Source organism: Rhinatrema bivittatum, chromosome 2 (assembly GCF_901001135.1).
Source record: "Rhinatrema bivittatum chromosome 2, aRhiBiv1.1, whole genome shotgun sequence".
Classification (NCBI taxonomy): Eukaryota; Metazoa; Chordata; class Amphibia; order Gymnophiona; family Rhinatrematidae; genus Rhinatrema; species Rhinatrema bivittatum.
The window spans coordinates 697335419-697353797 of record NC_042616.1 but is presented as its reverse complement, the minus strand read 5'-3'; the positions used below and the strand labels follow the sequence as shown (position 1 = coordinate 697353797).

General features: G+C 43.3%; 1 protein-coding gene across 1 annotated transcript in view; it reads left to right on the top strand.

The window, feature by feature from the left end:
• Nucleotides 1-18379, top strand: part of NBN (nibrin) — a 298561-nt gene that overhangs the window by 99129 nt on the left and 181053 nt on the right. Inside the window, exons 8-9 of the mRNA XM_029591629.1 lie at nucleotides 4075-4172; nucleotides 14850-14994. Coding sequence (XP_029447489.1) covers nucleotides 4075-4172; nucleotides 14850-14994 — 243 coding nt within the window. The remainder of the gene's footprint in view (nucleotides 1-4074; nucleotides 4173-14849; nucleotides 14995-18379) is intronic.

Below are 18379 nucleotides of genomic sequence, written 5' to 3'. Positions count from 1 at the left end.
TGATTGGCTGGTCAAGAGCTCCTCTCAGGCAGGTGCAGATTGGTCCTTGCACTTGACCATCCAGGTGTTGGAGTCACTAGGGTTCATCATCAACTACCCAAAGTCCCATCTCAGCCCGTCACCTCAATTGGACTTCATAGGATCCCTGCTAAATATGGCTTGGGCAAAAGCCTTTCTGCCATGCTCTAGGGCACTCACTGTGGCGTCCATAGCAGAGGTGATTCAACAGAGCCAGCAGGTATCAGCTCGGCGCATGTTGAGGCTGTTGGGCCACATGGCCGCAACTGTCGTCGTTACTCCCTTGGCATATTTACACATGCGCAGAGCCCAATGGACCTTGAGGTCGCAGTAGCACCAGGCCACCCAAATCTCCAGGCTCGCATCCACATCACTCCATCTCTCCAGAACTCCTTGTCCTGGTGGTGGGTTCTCTCGAATTTGAAGCAAGGAATATCTTTCCAAACTCCCCCTACCCAAATTGTCCTTATCACAGATGCGCCCACCCTGGGGTGGGGTGCTCATGTAGATGGACTCCGCACTCAGGTTCTGTGGTCTGCCCAGGAAGCATAATGTCAAATCAACTTCCTGGAGCTCCGGGCGGTCAGGTATGCGCTATGGGCTTTCAGAGATTGGCTGTCAACAAAGTTGTCCTGATCCAGACAGACAACCAAGTAGCAATGTGATACGTCAACAAGCAGGGAGGCATGGGATTGTACCTTCTGTGTCAGGAAGCGGTCCAGATCTGGTTCTGGGCTCTGTCCCACGGGATAGTGCTCTGGGACATGTATTTGGTTGGAATGGAGAACATGATAACGGTTAGACTGAGTCGAGCCTTCAGACCCCACAAGTGGCCGCTGGACCAGGGTGTGGTGAATTGGATCTTCCATCTCTGGGGGGGCACCTCGTTGTGGACTTGTTCGCATCGCCCTGAAACTGAAAGGTGACTCAGTTCTGCTCCCTGTACAGGTCAGACAGCGAACCAGCCTCGGACGTCTTTGCTCGCCATTGGGGCAAGGGTCTTCTGTATGCGTATCCTCCGCTTCCACTAGTAACGAAGACTCTCCTGAAACTTCAAAAGGAGTGAGGGACTATGATCCTCATAGCCCCTCATTGGCCGAGACAGATCTGGTTTCCACTCCTTCAGGAGTTGTCCCTCTGGGAACTGATCAATCTAGGGACTTCCCCATATCTCATCACGCAGGATCAGGGCAGGCTGTGGCATCCCAAACTCCAGGCCCTGTCAGTCACAGCCTGTATGTTGAGAGGCTGATTCTGCAGCCACTGGATCTTTCCGAAGATGTGTCTCGAATCCTCGTAGCTTCTAGAAAGCCTTCCACTAGAAAGTTCTATGGACTGAAGTGTAAGAGATTTTCCGTGTGGGGTGAGCAAAAGGCCCTAGATCGTTTCTCCTGCCCCGCACAAAAACTGATTGATTACCTTCTGCACCTGTCGGAGACTGGCCTAAAAACCAACTCCATTAGAGTTCATCTAACTGCAATTGGAGCATACCACCAAGGTGTAGATGGAATGCCCATCTCTGTAGCCCCGCTTCATGTGGGGCCCTGCTTCAGTTGAAGCCCTCCCTAAGGCCTCCTGCTGTGTCTTGGGACCTTAACGTGGTGCTAGCTCAGCCGATGAAACTCCTTTTGGGCTGCTGTGCACCTGTGATCTGAAGTACCTGACCTGGAAGGTCATATTTTTTGTGACAGTCATTTCAGTGCGCAGGGTCAGCAAGCTCCAGTGACTTATCCACCTTATACCAAGTTTTATCATAACAGGGTGGTCTTGCGCACGCACCCTACGTTCCTGCCCAAGGTGGTGACTGATTTCGATCAGTCAGTCGTCCTGCCAACATTCTTCCCCAGGCCCCATTTGCACCAAGGTGAACGAGCACGGCACAGTTTGGATTGCAAGAGAGCCTTAGCCTTCTACCTGTAGCGGACAGAAGCCCATAGACAGTCCACCCAACTTTTCATTTCTTTTGACAGGAATAGATTGGGAGTTGCTGTTGCAAACAAACACTATCCAGTTGGCTAGCAGATTGCATCTCCTTGTGTTATACCCAGACGGGTCTGCATCTTGGGGGTCATGTCAAGCTCATTCTGTCAGAGCCATGGCAATGTCGATGGCCCTCTTGCAAGCAGTTCCCGTGAAGGAGATCTGCAAGACTGCGACATGGAGCATTCACATCACACTACTGTTTGGATAGGGATGGCCGACATGACAGTAGCTTCGGCCTCCGGATCTCTTTGAGGTGTAGAACCCAACTCTCCCTTCTTAGGACCTGTTGTTTGGGTTCAGGCTGGTCCTCCCCTATGTTACGAACAGCACTGTTGTGCCCGTTGGCACCTGGTTGGTGTCTATTGGTCCCCTTTTGTGTTTGGGAGCAGCCTGTAGCTAGGGATTCACTCATGTGTGAGTACTACCATCCTGCTTGTCCTAGGAGAAAGCAGAGTTGCTTTCCTGTGACAGGTGTTCGCCTAGCAGGATGTCAGTTCTCATGAAACCCACCTGCCACCCTGCGGAGTTGGATTCTCCTTTTATCATCATTTTATTTTTATCGTAATTCTATGTTACGAGACTGAAGAGGGACCCCGCATGGACGTGTGGTGTAGTGCATGCTGGGCATGCTCACTGTACCCAGTTCTAGAAACTTTGACATAAATTTTCTTTGTCGGGCTCCATCTGATGATGTCACTCATGTTTGATGACTAACATCCTGCTGTCCTAGGAGAACACCTGTTACAGGTAAGCAACTCTGCTTTCTCCCACTCACTCTAAACACTCTCACTCTCTCTTCTTCCCTCCACTCCATTGCCCTCCTCTCACATCCTTACTCTCCTTTCATTCCCTCACTGCCCCCCTCACTCATATGAGACCTTCTCACCTCAGGCAGGATTTCTTTTCTGCTGGCAGGTGTTAGGGACGCCACCAGCATTTGCCCTTTCTCGCGCTGCTCCCACAAGATTTCCATTCTTGTTGGTGGGGGGTGGGGGACCCTGCCAACACTGGGCACAGCTGCTGGCAGGAATTGAGTTCCCTGCCAACACTGGCAACTGTTCCCATTGCTGCATGAAACTCTGTCTTGCTAGTTGGGATTGAAGATTTTGCCAGCACAAGGTTTCCTCTCTTGCTGGTGGAGGTTGGGCACCCTGGCAGGACTTGGCTGCTTTTCTTGCCAATGTACCTGGTTTAAAAAAAAAAAAAGTAAACATCGTTCTGCTGGCCAGTGCACCTGTAGGCAGAAAAATGTTTGTCAGGCTGGACCCAGATATGGCCTGTGGGCCATAGTTTAGGGACCCCTTGGCCTAGGCTATGAGCATTTATGCTTATATCCTTCCAGCTATATTTTCTTACCTTTTTTACACACTTTATATCCTCATACCTGCACCTCTAGGCTACCCTATTGCTCAAGGGTAGCTTAGCGAACTTCCTACTCTTGTGATTTCTCCACAGTCTTCATATACTCATTGGAGGTGACAGCCTGAATCAATCATCTTCCATCCACCACCCATTCTTTGTTTGACAAATCCCTTTCTCCTCTTTTATTCCCCTGGACACGCTATTTAAGTGTATTGAAGTTTCTGTAGATTGTAGGAATATTGTAGCCTGCCTTTGTTGTCATAGGAGACAGTTTCTGAATTCAAATAAACTGTATGACTTTGCCCAGTATGTCCAGACTGTATCTGGGTTTCAGTTTATTCTAATACTGCACACTCATTGAACCCTCTTAAATATTTAATTGTGGGGTCTAAGAAATTGTAATTTCATACTATAACCTTAAATCACATGATGAAAAATCACAAAAATACTCTAGGAAAACCATTTTTTTCATTCTTGCATAATCTGAAATCACAGTTGTGTGGCCCTTCTTTAATATCAGACCTAATCCAGCCAAAATAATTTTGAGACTAGCCAGTGAATCTAGTTACTTCTAGGGTTTTGTTTTGTTTTACATAAATTAATTAGGACTATTATAATATTCATTTGTCATGTATTTTTTGTAAACACTCAATCTTTTTTCCTTTGGTAACTGTATTAGTAATGTTGAATGTGTATTTATTCGTACTATAGGAGAGGTCACAGAGCTATTCCAGAATCAGAAATTGGATTAGCAGTTATCTTCATGACCACAAAAACATATTGCAATCCTGAAACCCAGCTTGGTGTAGGTAATGAGCAAATATTTCTTTTCATGATGTATTTTTTTGTTGGCTGACCTTTAAAGTGGAACCCTGTTTAAGTAACTTCCTTGATAGGCAAAACTGTATATGAAGGTGTGTGTGGGGGGGGGGGGGGGGGGGGCACTAGAGAGCTTTCTGCCAGTTGGATGTGTTAGTGATCTGCTTTTGAAAACCAAGCAAAACATCAGTAAACCCTGCAAGTAAAATTGCTGATTCTTTCAAATATTTACCCTTAGAGAGAACCATTATGGTTAGTGGTAAATCAAAATAATGGAAGCAAGTTTTGAGGTATCACAAGGTGTGAAAAGATCCAAACTGGACCTTTCATTGCCGCAGAAAATGACTGCTGTCAAGGAAACTAAAACTTCACTTATGATCATGGAGACGCTGCAGTCCCTAAAGATACTAATGACAGCAAATCATGATGCAGCTAAAGAAATTAAAATCGAAGTATCTTTCCTTACCACTCATTTTTCTTAAAAAAGGAAACAATTGGAGGAAAGGACTTCTTGTTGGAAAATACTGTGGCACTTCTACATGACAAAATCAAAATCACTGCTAAACTAAGGAGAAGTATAGTCTTGCCTGTTAATTTCCTTTCCTTGAATCCTGCTAGATCGGTCCAGATGCATGGATTTTTTTCATCTTGCCAGCAGATGGAGGCAGAGGGTCACACTTTTCCAGTAATGACATCACTGTTCTTATGGGTGTTGTAGATTAGGTACTTTCCAGTATCCTTTTGTTAAAGCAATGGGATGGAAAACCAAACCCCAGCAATTAACTGTAAGAGCTAATAAATAAAAGCAGGAGAGAACTTCCAGCAATCATCCCTCTGTGGATAGAACTGGTAAAAAGGTGACTGGCCCAACAGTGAATACTAGGAAATTATCCTTGCAAGATAATGCCTGTAATTCTGAAATATGCCTAGTGGAGCAAATCGCCACCAGAAAGACTATCTTTCTTCCTTCCTTCCTGTTTCACTGGCTCAAAGGGAGATCCCGAGACTTCCTCGAACCAAGCCGCACCTCCTTCCGTGTCAGGACGTCCCCTGCAGTGACCTCATTCGCTGGTGACCTACCTGGCTATTAAAGTAAGGCCGCGATCCGGGCGCCTCCTTTCCCGCTGGCACCACCGACCACGCGTCTCTGCCTACGCTTCCCGCGATCGGCGTGTGACCCATTGGGGTCGGGAGCACGCCGCGGCCGCCTTCATCTACCACCCTCGAGACATCAGGATGGCCCCTGCAGTGACCTCATTCGCCAGCGACCTACCTGGCTATTAAAGTAAGGCCGTGACCAAGGAGCCAGGTCCCATGGCGTGCCCCTTAGTGTCGACCCGCAGTGCCACCGCTTAATCCCCCCCTTTTCACTTCTCCCTCCCTCCCCACAACTCTCTACACCTTTTTATCAGCCAGTTTATCCTCTTCCTTCTACCGCCTGGCCCCCTGCCCACTCAGATTTTCCTCCCTCACCAACACTAGCTTTGCACAACATATCCCATCCACCCCCCATCACCCCACTCTAACGCACCTCCTAAACATGCTGGGACACCCAATACCCACACTCAAACATTACCACTCTAAACACATCACACATCCCATCACCCACCCTATAAACCAACCCAGATCTCTACTATCAATCATGCTTACCCCTCTCACACAATTCATTGGCCTCACTGCCTTTACCCTCATCCTCTTTAATTCACAATCCATTGTCAAAAAGACGCCCATTCTCAATGACATTCTTCTAGATGACAAACCTGACATCTGTGCCATATCCAAGACCTGGCTCAAGGAAGCTGACACAGTATTGCTCAATCAACTCCCTAATCACACGTATGATTTCTTCTCTATACCACGACACAAAAAAAGAGGGGGAGGCCTCCCACTCACAGCAAAAAAATACTTTAAGCTGATATCACATACTGTCCGCACTGCTCCCAAATTTGAAGTAGGTCTCTTTAAATCTCCGCAGCTTCAGATCTGCTTAGTCTACACCCCCCCTTGTCTCCTTGACAAAAATTCATCCCCCCTCATCGAATTTATAGCTCAGAATATAGCTAGAGACACTCCTGCTATCATTCTTGGAGATTTCAATATCCATGTCGACGCAGTGCCTCTTTCCCCCACATGTGATGCCCTCCTGGCCTTACTCAGTGCAATGGGCTTCAAGCAAATTATAACAAGCCCAACACACAAAGCAGGTCACTCCTTGGATCTTATCTTTATTAACTCTCGTATCTCACTTGGCTCTCCCACCTGCACCCCAGTACCCTGGTCTGATCACTACCTCATTAGAGCAAATCTCTCAATAAAAAACACAGCCACCCTCACACACACAAAATATAACACTATCCATTTCAGAAAATCCTGCTGTAGAGACGACCTTATCACAGCCCTTACCAATGATCTTCATAAACTCAATCTTACCGACACTAACTCTGCACTCTCATCCTGGAATCACTTTACTAGCAACATAGCCAATAAAATCTGCCCTCTGCAATCAAAAAAACTTTACCCCACACTCATCTCAAAAATACCCTGGTACACTCCTGAATTAAAAATGATGAAGCGCAACCTTAGGAACCTAGAAAAGAACTGGAGGAAACATCCCTCTCCCACACAATTGGCAAAATTCAGATCTTCCCTACACAACTACTATGAGATCATTCTTAAAACCAAGCAAGATTTCCACGCTGAGAGAATCCACAACCTACAATTCAACGCCAATGCCCTATTCACATACTTCTCAGATCTGACCGAAACTGCCCCTTCACCCATACCCGATGAGGATGCCAAAACCAAATGTGAAGAATTAGCCCAATTCTTCGAAGACAAAATATGTAAGATCATGACATGCTTCCCTACAACTTCACTCCCCACTAATGCCCTTCCAAATAACCCACTTGCCTCCCTAAACACCTTTGAGACTGTTGCGTTCGGGCCTGCTCTTCGCCCTCGCTCCACCCTCTCTACCTCTGTGGCGATTCCTTCCAGGCCTGATGGACGGCTTGCTGCCGCGGCTTCTCCCCGGCGTCCCCAGACTGGCTCGACGCTGCGGATCCGCCATGTTCCTGATGACGTAGGGCACGCGTGCGCTCCGAAGTATGTACCAGCAAGGGCACGAACCTCGGGGGCGTTCCCCTGTATTGACGTCATCCGCTTTCAACATAAAAGGTCTTCACTTGCGCTGACTATTCGAGTTAGCAAGGACAACAGTCTAATGACTATGGTCTATGTACTGGACTCCGAACTACGAATCGGACTCGCTACAGATTCGTCCAAGCTACTCTGCCTCCTCGGACTTACCAGGGGTACCTGCTCCTTGGGGGCCTTACTCTCTTTTCTCTTTTTCAGATTGCAGATAGGAACCGGTACTCGCTCCTCGAGGGCCTATGTTCCTGAAGACTGTGAAGATTCTCTATTGCCTAGAAGCTATTACAGATACAGACAATTGTGAGTTGCCACCGCTCTCTCAGAGCTTTCCCTGGAACCAGATACTCGCTCCTCGAGGGCCTAACTCTTTCCAGCTACTGAGCCTTCTTAAGATTCTATGTGAGATTATCATCTACTACTGGCTATGTATACAGCATACCCTGTCTATTCACTATCTATAGTCTCCCTACAGCTCAGCAACCCTGGGATCGCAGTTCCAGTATCTGAGGGACTTCAGCCCTGCCGGGCATACCAGCTCACTACTGCCATCTTTGGTGGTTCTACTAACCTGTCTAATAATAAAAGAACTATCTGTGTCTGTCTCCATACTCAAGCCTAGCCGGTGGTCCCTCTCAGAATATCCTTTTGGGGGTGCTGTCATCTGCCATCGGCCCAAGGATTCACCATTTACTACAGTGTGCTCACTCCTCCCACTTCAGGAGCTGTGCATAACAGAGTGCTAGCTCATCTATGTCTCCGCCCATCAGACATCAGAACCATAACAGATTGCAACTCAGCACAGAGATTATAACAGAGTGCCAACTCCTCCCCTCTGGAGGAGCAAACCTCTATCAGATCGCTAACTCCTCCCTTCTGGGGAGCTCATTCCCAACAGATTGCCAACTCCCTAGCAGGTTCCACAAAAGATTGCTAACTCCTCCCCTCTGGGGGAGTAAACCCTAACAAGACTGCTACTCCGCAGTCTAAACCCTAACAGAGACCACTGCCTCCACCGAAATTGAATCCCTTTTAAAGAAAATGAAACCTGCCTCACACCCGTCTGATACTATTCCCACTAAATCTCTCCTGACCATCCCTAACATAATTGCACAACCCCTAGCCAACATCATCAACCACTCAATCACACTCGGTGAAGTCCCTACACCACTAAAACAAGCTATAGTTAAATCCATTCTAAAGAAATCAAAACTCAATCCCACTGAACTAACCAACTATCGCCCTGTCTCCAACCTACCCTTCATATCAAAAATCCTGGAAAAAGTAGTACACTCAATTTACTGACTTTTTTGAAAAACACAATATTCTTTTCCCTTCTCAATTCGGCTTCCATAAGCATTTCAGCACAGAAACCCTCCTGATGTTGCTCACAGACTCCCTCCTCATAGGTTTGGACAAAGGCCAATCTTACATACTTGCATTGCTAGATATCTCCTCCGCATTCGACACCATAAGCCACAATATCCTACTCAAATGCCTCATGGAAATTGGAATCTCAGGTATCCCACTCCTCTGGTTTGAATCCTACCTAAACAACAGGCAATGCAAAATCAAAATAGGCAACTCTGAATCCAAAGCTATCGACCTATCACAAGGCATTCCCCAAGGCTCCTCCTTATCCTCTAATCTTTTTAACATCTACCTACTCCCACTCTGCCACCTCCTTTCTGAACTGGGTCTTACACAATTCATATATGCAGACGACTTACAAATCCTCATCCCTATTACTTACCCAATTCCATCAAAATTTGGGAAACTGCTCTCACCGCTATCAGCACCCTCCTCACCAACCTCAATCTCGCTCTCAATACTGCCAAAACTGAAATCATAATCATCTCACCCCCACACAACCACTTCACATGCTACCAATCCATCACCCTCCCCACCACTATCACCTCATCTCAACATGTACGAGACCTTGGCGTCATCATTGACAATCAATTTAACCTAAAAAAATTTATCAATACCACTATGAAAGAATGCTACTTCAAACTCCACACCCTAAAAAAATTAAGACCCCTCCTTCATTTCAGCGACTTCCATACAGTACTCCAGTCCTTGATCTTCTCAAAAATTGACTCCTGCAACGCCCTCCTTCTAGGCCTCCCCGAAAACGCAATCTCCCCACTCCAAATGCTGCAAAACGCCGCTGCTCGCATTCTTACCAACACTCGCAAAATCGAACCTATCACCCCTATCCTCAAAGAATTACATTGGCTCCCCATTGCCTCCCGCATACACTATAAAACTCTATCCTTCATACACAAAACCTTACATACCCATAATATGCACTGGCTCAATGACTCCCTATTTTTCTGCACCCCCAATAGACCCACTAGATCTCACTATTCGGCAATTTTACACACACCTCCCACTAAGCTTACACATTTTACCACCTATCCATTGCAGGGCCTTCAATCTGGAACTCTATGCCCACCGACCTATGACAAGAGATCTGCCCAAAAAAATTCAAACAAAAACTGAAAACCTGGTTATTCAAACAAGCTTTCACCTGATCCTTGCTCACACTCATCCCCCTCTGCAGCAACCTCTCCTCCCATTCTTTCTGACCTCGTACTCTCATTCCCTTTCCCACGTCTACCCTTCCCTTAATTCATCTTCTATTATTACTCTTATTTTATTTCTCAATTGATTTTTCTCATGATCTCCATGTATCCATGCGTTTAGAAATGTTTTACTTGTTACCTTCATACTCGTATGCAAATAATGAATGTACAATTTCTCCCCCCCGTCCCGTATTTTTGCCCCTCTATCTTCTAGCTTTAATTACACAGTTCTATGCCCTTTTACTTAATCAATCTGCCCTTCATTATATTGTTAGCAGTTCTTTGTAAAGCACCTTTGCTGCATATCCTGTTCCTTGTAAACCGATGTGATGTTCCCAACGAATGTCGGTCTAGAAAAACTTTAAATAAATACATAAATCCCATCAGTTCACTAAGAACCAATTTGAGGTCTATTGATGAACCAAGGCCCTAAAAGGAGGGTGAATATGCTTGACTCCCGCCCTCCCCCCACCCGAGAAAAGGAGCTTCGTGTGAGTGTGTACCCTCAGAGACACTTTCAACACGACCACTGTAGCAAGCAATAGCTGCAACCTGAACTTTGAGAGAATTAAGGATCAAACCCTTATCCAGACCTCTTTTAAGAAAGGTTAAAATATTAGAGATGCCTGTCCTCCAGGACAAAATCAACAGATCCTCACAAAATCTCTCAAAAAGGCGCCATACCTGGATTTTATGCATGTCACAATTTGTAATCCATGTTGAACATACATTGGAAGCTGTGGACTATAAGCCTTTTTAAATAAATAAAATAAATGCTAAAGAAGTCAAGTTTTTATGGAGACAAGAATGGTAGCAATTAAAAAAAAAATAGGATAATGGCTTCCTAGTGACAAAAGAATGGTAATGAAGCACTGGGCTAATCTACACAGAGCCACACTTACAACCCTAAAAGATATTTGTGGAAAGAGAGGACATATGTGCAGGTCTATATTGGCTAGACTGGATGGGTCATTTTGGTCTTTATCTGCTGTCATTTACAATGTTATAATGTAGTTTGTGGAGGGCTTAAAAAGACATAATGTAGTTAGGAACATATATGGGAGTATGTTCTGCTTTCCAGGGGTTGTAAACATGAATATTTAGGCCTTAAAAAAAATAATATAATGGATAGCACTGAAGAGTCTAAGTTTAATCTAGAAATTTCTTGAAGATATATAAAGGAAAACCTTAATAGGGTACATTGAATATAGTAAGTTTGATTCTGAGACATATCAAAATGTTGGGATCTGAGAACGTGCTAGTCTTGATGTGAAGTTTGCAATATTTGTTTTAGAGAATGGTGCTGAATCTGTTCAGGGATATGGATGCCAGAAATAGTATGTGCTAGTAAAGTGAATAAGAAAAGTTAATTGAAGAAAATTACTTTATACATACTACTTTTCCTAATTAAATTCAAACAGCACTTCATTAGACTTCTGTGTTAATTATTATAGATCTATATAATATATATATATATATAGATACATACATTGATACATAGAAATGACGACTGAAAAAGACCAAACAGCCCATCTAGTCCTCCCAGCAAGCTCCCACCCTTATTTTCCCATACTTATCTGTTTCACTGACCACCAAGTTCAGGGCCCTTGTTGGTAATTGTTTGATTCGAATATCCTGCCATCCCCTGCCTTGCAAATGTCTTCACACCTTTGTACAATTTTTTTGCTGTCTAAAAAATAAAAAGGAGGAAAATCTCAAGATGGCGGCTTATGAGAAGGCGTGTGTATTAGAGCTCCTGGAATTTACAGTTTTTTTCCTTTTCCTGATTTTGGGATGGTGAAGCATAAACAGGTAGATTTTCAACCTGCTGCACACATAAATTCTGGCCTTTACACGCACTGAGCCAATTTTCCTAAAGGCCGGTATGCGCACAAGTGCCGGCCTTCCTGCAAGGGGCGGGTCGAGAGGGCGTGTTCTGGGAAGGGCAGGGGGCTGGCCAGAATAGCGCCATTGTTCGCTGTCCTGGAACCTCACGCGCCAGCTGGCTGCCGGCGCACGCAACTTACTTCAGCTCGGAAGGGAGGCTAGGTAGGGGGGGTAGGGAAGTTCCCTCACGCACGAAAATTGCGGAAGTCTCCCCCCCCCACCCCTTGTGCATGCCACCCGCACATACATGCACAGATTACAAAACGCAGACCACCGATTTTATAAAATGCGCACACTGGCGCGTGCATGTTATAAAATTGTCATGTCCATGTGGGCGCGCTGGGAAGCATGTGCACCTTTTAAAATCTACCCCAAACGACCTATTAAAAGGTCGCTGTCCTCCCTAGACCCCGGCTCTGCCAGACTTCCATCTTAGAACATGCACAAGCCCCACTTTTAGTGTCATGGGATACTGGCATTGCTAGTGTTGGAATGATCAGTCAGCTGAAGACTGGAATTACTTTGAGCCTGATGATCACTTGGCACCAGAACCTCCAGAGAGAGCGACAGCAGCATGGACAGAACAGTGGGAGTCTTTCCCTATCAATGGAGATAATATTGTGTCATCAGTGGGTGACAGAGTCTCGAATACCATGAGAAGTGATGTGCTGCAAGCAGTGTTGGCTTCACAGGTTGGAAATGGAGGATGGATGGAGATGATTCTGCTAGTACAAGTGTGATGCTGAAGGAAATTTCATGTCTTCACTGAGGGGAAAGTAAGGATGAATTCATGGACATATTTGTGGTCATTACTAGGCTGAAGGTGAAATTGTGTTTACTTAAACCTCCAATCGTCACTCTGGAGAGCATCTGGAATGCAATGTTTTCTTTGGAGCAATCTGTTTCTCCTTTTGCTTTGCTTACTGTTGATATTTGAAAGACTAACTAGGAAGAGATGCAGTATGCAATGTGTGTGCTGTACAAAGTGGGGCCTAGTTGTACATGCCCTGCATTCTGCCCATTAATTCTCACACTCTAGGATTGATGCTGTATGTAGGAAGGAGAAGAATGTATGACTACATGTGCTCAACATTGAACTTCTACCCGCTTGAGCGTCACTGCTGGTGTCTCTTGTTGCTGTGAGTAAAGCTTTAGGTAGTGGTGACTCTTCCGTAACACACCTGATCAGATCTAATGACACCAATGTGCTGTGGTACACCGGTTGAGAAATGCTGTCCTAGAGCAAACTTATAAGCTGTAAAATTATCCTAGAACCAACATTTGTCCACTGCAAGTCACATTCAGAAGGACCTGTAAGCGGAATCTGCTATTCAAACTTTTATCCACATGAAAGAACTTATTTCATCCTAGTAGGTCTACAAACAATGATTTAATACTATGTATTGGAAGTAGTCCTTAACAAATCTATTTGCCTTTCTTTCACCCTTTCACTTTCCAGTCTCACCCTCTCAATTATTCCAGACATGTTTATGTATTTTTCCTTCCCTCTGCCTGTAAAATCCTTTCATTCATTTAATCCCATGCATACGTTTTAAACTAACATGCTAAGTACCTGAACCATTTCCCACATCCCTGAATTAATTCCACACCATTCTCCAGAACAAACATATAAACAACTATTTCAGATTTCCTATTGACATTAGCACCGCTCAGCATTTTTGCATGTCTTAGTATCGAATTTACTATATTCAGTTTACCTCTATTAACACACAGGATTCTCTTTTTGTACCTCCAAGAAATCCTTAGATTAAACTTGCATATTCTCCAATGCTGCCTCCTACTTGTTTTATTTTAAGGCCCATGTAATGCCAAATATACTCCCTTATTCGATCAGTGCTAATTAAAGTAACTTTGGTACAGAGAAAAGTTGTATTATGATTTAGCTAAATGCAAACATTTCAAAATGTCAGTGTAAAATAATTTTACCTTTTATTATTAAGAAAATCTTTCCTCTCTTGCTTTCCTTGCTTTTGTATTCTATCATCTCTGTTTCCAGAATGGAAATTTGATTGTTCAGTTTTAAAAACCTTTTAGAACCTTTTAGAAGGGAGTCAGTGTTCCAGAGCAGTCTGCTCAGAAATGCCTTCTATAGTTGGAGTGTGTAAGGGGTCAGGGCGTAAGGGTAAAATCCATGTAATATACTGTTGCTGTAACATGCATTGTCTAGCTGAGGCAGTAATGAAAAAGCACTCGCCACATTCCACATTACTGTGCCCTTTAGGTTAATATTCAAAAAACACCTAAAAACATGGCTCTTCCTAAAAGCCTTTCCTCCAGTGACCTAACGCCTCCCCAACCACCGCCCACTAGCATAATAGCTCTCCATCCCCATTTTACCTAAGAATGCACCTCACAGACGGTCGTTAATAATTACTTCGTGCATTATCCTTCTCTCCACCCCTGGCTTCCTATGCCTCCCTAAAACCCAGCTCCTCCATATCAGTCCCTCCACACCATATCCTACCCAACACCCTTGATTCTCCCAGACTAAGTCTTCAGTAACAACAATTTTAAAGCCTCACTAAAGTTATAATCTCAGCTATCAGCTTCCAAGCTTCCCCAGAAGAGCATAGTCACACTCTTAGTGACAACGATTCCTCCAACTTATTCCCCTAGTTCAAGTTTCCCTGTAAGTTGTTTGTTGTCCTCTAAGTGCAATATTGCCCTCATGGTGTTAATACTCTCTCCTATATTTTATGTAAATCTCCAAGTTATTCTGTAAGTTTTTAAGTTACTCTGTAAGAGCTTAGCCTCACTATAGCATTATATTGTTACTAAGGTTTCATGTAAGAAATAAGAAGCCCGAGGATTATTTCATCTTCTGTTTACTGTAAACCGATGTGATATCTCTGATCGAATGTCTGTATCTAAAAATAAATAAATAAATAAAATTGAATTACTGTACTGCTCTTAATATGGCCATGTAACCACAGTTACTCAAAGGTTATTTATGCTTGTGATGGTTGTAATGATCAAATCAAAGGAATAGATCAAACTTCCTTTTTTTCTCTACTTCAGAGTCCTCTGCGGTTTCAAGGACAGCCATATCGGGGCCAACGATTTCTCAGAGCATGGCTGTGGATGAGACCATAATGCCAGGACCCACTCTGAATATCACAGCATATGTGGCTGATACTGAATCTCCGGAGCAGCTTGACACATGGTAAGGTACAAATCTATGAGAAGCTCTCATCTGGCGTCTCACATTCTTAAACACTAGTGGTATGCTACAGATTTGAGATAGAAATCATATAACGTTGTTATTAAAGCATTACACTTCTCTAAAGAGTCCCAACCGTCTTCTGATAATATAAATGTATGCTTTGTGAGAACACACACAGGTTCAGACTGTTTTTAGATTTGAAGCATTTTAGAAGAGGACAGGAAAATGAATAATATGATTTTAGAAAAATTCTATTTACTCTGGCTGTAATCAGATCCCTCGGATTCTGTCAGAAAAGTCTATAGCAAAATGTTCAAAATTCTGCAGCACCTTTACATACGTTTGGTAAAAATATTAACATTATTTAAAATGTTAAACTTTTACATTATAGAAACAAAAGCTAGAAAAACTACTTTTTTGTGGTATCTGGGTATCTTCTTTTTTCCTTTTTAGCCTATTTTCCAAAGGAAGAGAAGGCTGATGAGATTGCTATGTCAGTAGGTCTGTGTGTTGTGTATCTGTATCCCTATTCATTTTGTTTTGTTTGCGTCCCATCATTACCATATTTTTCAGGACATGGTGGGAAGGAAGCATGAGGCCTTTACATGAGGGGTGTGTTTTCTGGATCCATGCATATATGCAGCCTGCAGGTGCATGCATGTGCATGTTTCAGAGAGTAGGCTTCTTTATTTCTGGGTGGAACTACTTTTTTTTTAAATTTCATTATTGTCACTATTCCATTTAACATTTTTTTTTCTTTTAATTCCTTCTGCTCCCCTTTTTCTTTTCCCTTTCTTCTGTCTTCTCCTTTCCCACCTTTATGACATTATAACCAAGGGCAGCCAACTCCAGTCCTCGGGGTCCACAAACAGTCAGGTGTTCAAAATATCCATAATGAATATGAATGAGAGAAATGTGCTTGCACCGCCTCCTTTGCATGCAGATAGATATTCTACATATTCAGTATGGATTTTCTGAAAACCAGGCCAGTTATGTGGCTCTTGAGGAGTGAAGTTGGCCACCCATGCTATAGCCTATCTTTTTCCCCTCCTTAAGGTGCCCTTTTCTCTTTCTTATCTTCACCCCTTTATTCTTCTTCTTTCTTCTGGCATCCCTCTGTCTCCCAGTTTCACCTGCTGCTTTTTCTCATTCATTCCATTCATCCTCTGCCCTGCTTCTTCCAGCTATCACTACCTTCCTTCTCCTGGACCTCACTTCTTCCTTTCTTTGTCCCCAACCCTTGTCTTCTCTCCCTTTCCCTTCTGTATTTTCTTTTTCTTCAGTCCTATTTCCCCCCTAAACAATCTTCTCTCCTTTCATTTATTTTCATTTTTCCCAAGTCCCTTTCCCCCTCCCCCCGACAATCCTACCCTACCTGCCTCTGCCCCACACGCAGCAGGAAGAAGAAACGAGTGCTTCAGGTTGCTTCTGCCACTCAGCCCAGATTTGTAATTTGAATTGCAAAGGGCATTGTAGATATGTGCAGTGCCCCTTGAATCAAACCGTGAGTTTGGGCCAGATAGCAGAAGACGGCAGATGCAACTTGAAGAACCACTTTTCTCCCCTGTTGGTGAGGAGGAGGGCAGAGAAGATTGACTAGTTGGGAAAACATTTGTCTCCAGATGCAGGGGAGAATTGAAAGAAGTCTTTTATAGGGAAACCTTAGCTCACCTACAATCTCCTGTGGCTAGCCCCATGATTTTGGTAGCTTTCTGGGGAAATGGCAAATCAGTAATAAGGTCCAGATTTTGTGACCCTTGCCACGTCTAGGGAATCACGAGAAATCAGGGGCTGTGGGTTATTGTTGACAATATCAACACAAGTCGTTAAAATTGTTATCCTGTTTAATACCCAATACAGCTAATGTAGAGTAAAAGCACTCCCAAGAAAGCAGTGTTTTACTTTTTGTCATGTTACTTTCCTAGGAATTGTAAATGGTACTGGTATGCAAAGTAGTTAAAAGTAAGTCATTTGCTTTGACACTTGTAAAGAAGTCAGTGAGACATTTTATTGATGATATTCTTAAGCAAAATGTTCTCCTTTTTAACTGGATTGTATATTATAGTGTTACATAGCATCTTGACTATCTATCAGTGTAGAACTTCAGATATCCTGAATTAATAGGAGGAGATACTTTCATAGTTAGTTTACATATTTTATTGTATTTTAATGTGCACTGCTGTAAATATTGTAGTTGCAAAGCCAGGGGCACAGCAAAAAGCATGTAGACCATTGATCTACGTATGAGACAATTTAAAAAGTTTATGTAAATATAATTTTTTGCAAAGATTACCATCTGCTTTCTGTGAAGTTTGTGAGGGTCAGGTGTAAAAAAATATTTAGAAAACTTTGGCACCAGCCAAAATTTTTCGGTACAAGACAAAAAAACTTTTTTCCCTTGCAACTATTTTTTTTTCCTTTTTGTATTTTTTTTTAATGCTCATTTTATTTATTTTGGTCTTATTAAAAAAAAAATATTTTTTTTCTAGCCTCTCCTTTGCACGCAGGGCGAGTCCAGGCCTGCCATAGCTTCAACTCCCTTAGAAACATGTATTTATTTAAAAAATTTGGATACCACATAAATAGTGAAGTATAATAAAAGAAGTTCACAAAAATAACATACACAAAAAAATCCCTTATAATACCAAAAGAGACTAGACCACGGGTGGCCAACTCCAGTCCTCAAGAGCCACAAATATGCCAGATTTTCAAGATATCCACAGTGAAATGCATGAGAGAGATTTGCAGGCACTGCCTCCATTGTATGCAAATCTATCTTATGCTGCTCATTCTTGGGACAATTCATAGATGACAACCATCACGCAACTCTATAAAATGCTGTGCCCCACAATAACCAATCAGAATTAAATCTGTTAGTCTTCAGAAAACAATTGAAAACATGGCCTTTTAAAACTGCTTTCCAAATATAAGATGCGATGTCGCCTACTTCTTGGCTCTGCTCTCTTGCAAGCTTTTATTTATTTATTTAGCAACATTTTATAAAATGCTTTTCCGGCCTCCAGAAGTTCCTTCAAAGTGATCTACAGCATCAGATAATATAGAATAAAATAAAAACAAGTTCCCTGTCCGTTCCAAGATCAGTCCAGACTCCTGGGTTTTGCCTCCCTTCCAGCAGATGGAGACAGAGAAAGTTTTACTGACATTGTAACAACCTGGTGCTCCACCTGCAGTCTGCGAGTATTTCTCTGTCTCCAGCAAATGGAAGGTGGTGTGAACCCTGCAGTCTGAAGAACTTAAAAAAAAAAAAAAATATATATATATATATAAAAGAATATTAAAAAAAAAAAAGTTGGAGATTTTTCTCTTTTAGCCCTCCCTGCAGGTCCTGGACCTCATATTTAAGAGGTCCAGGACGTCACAAGGC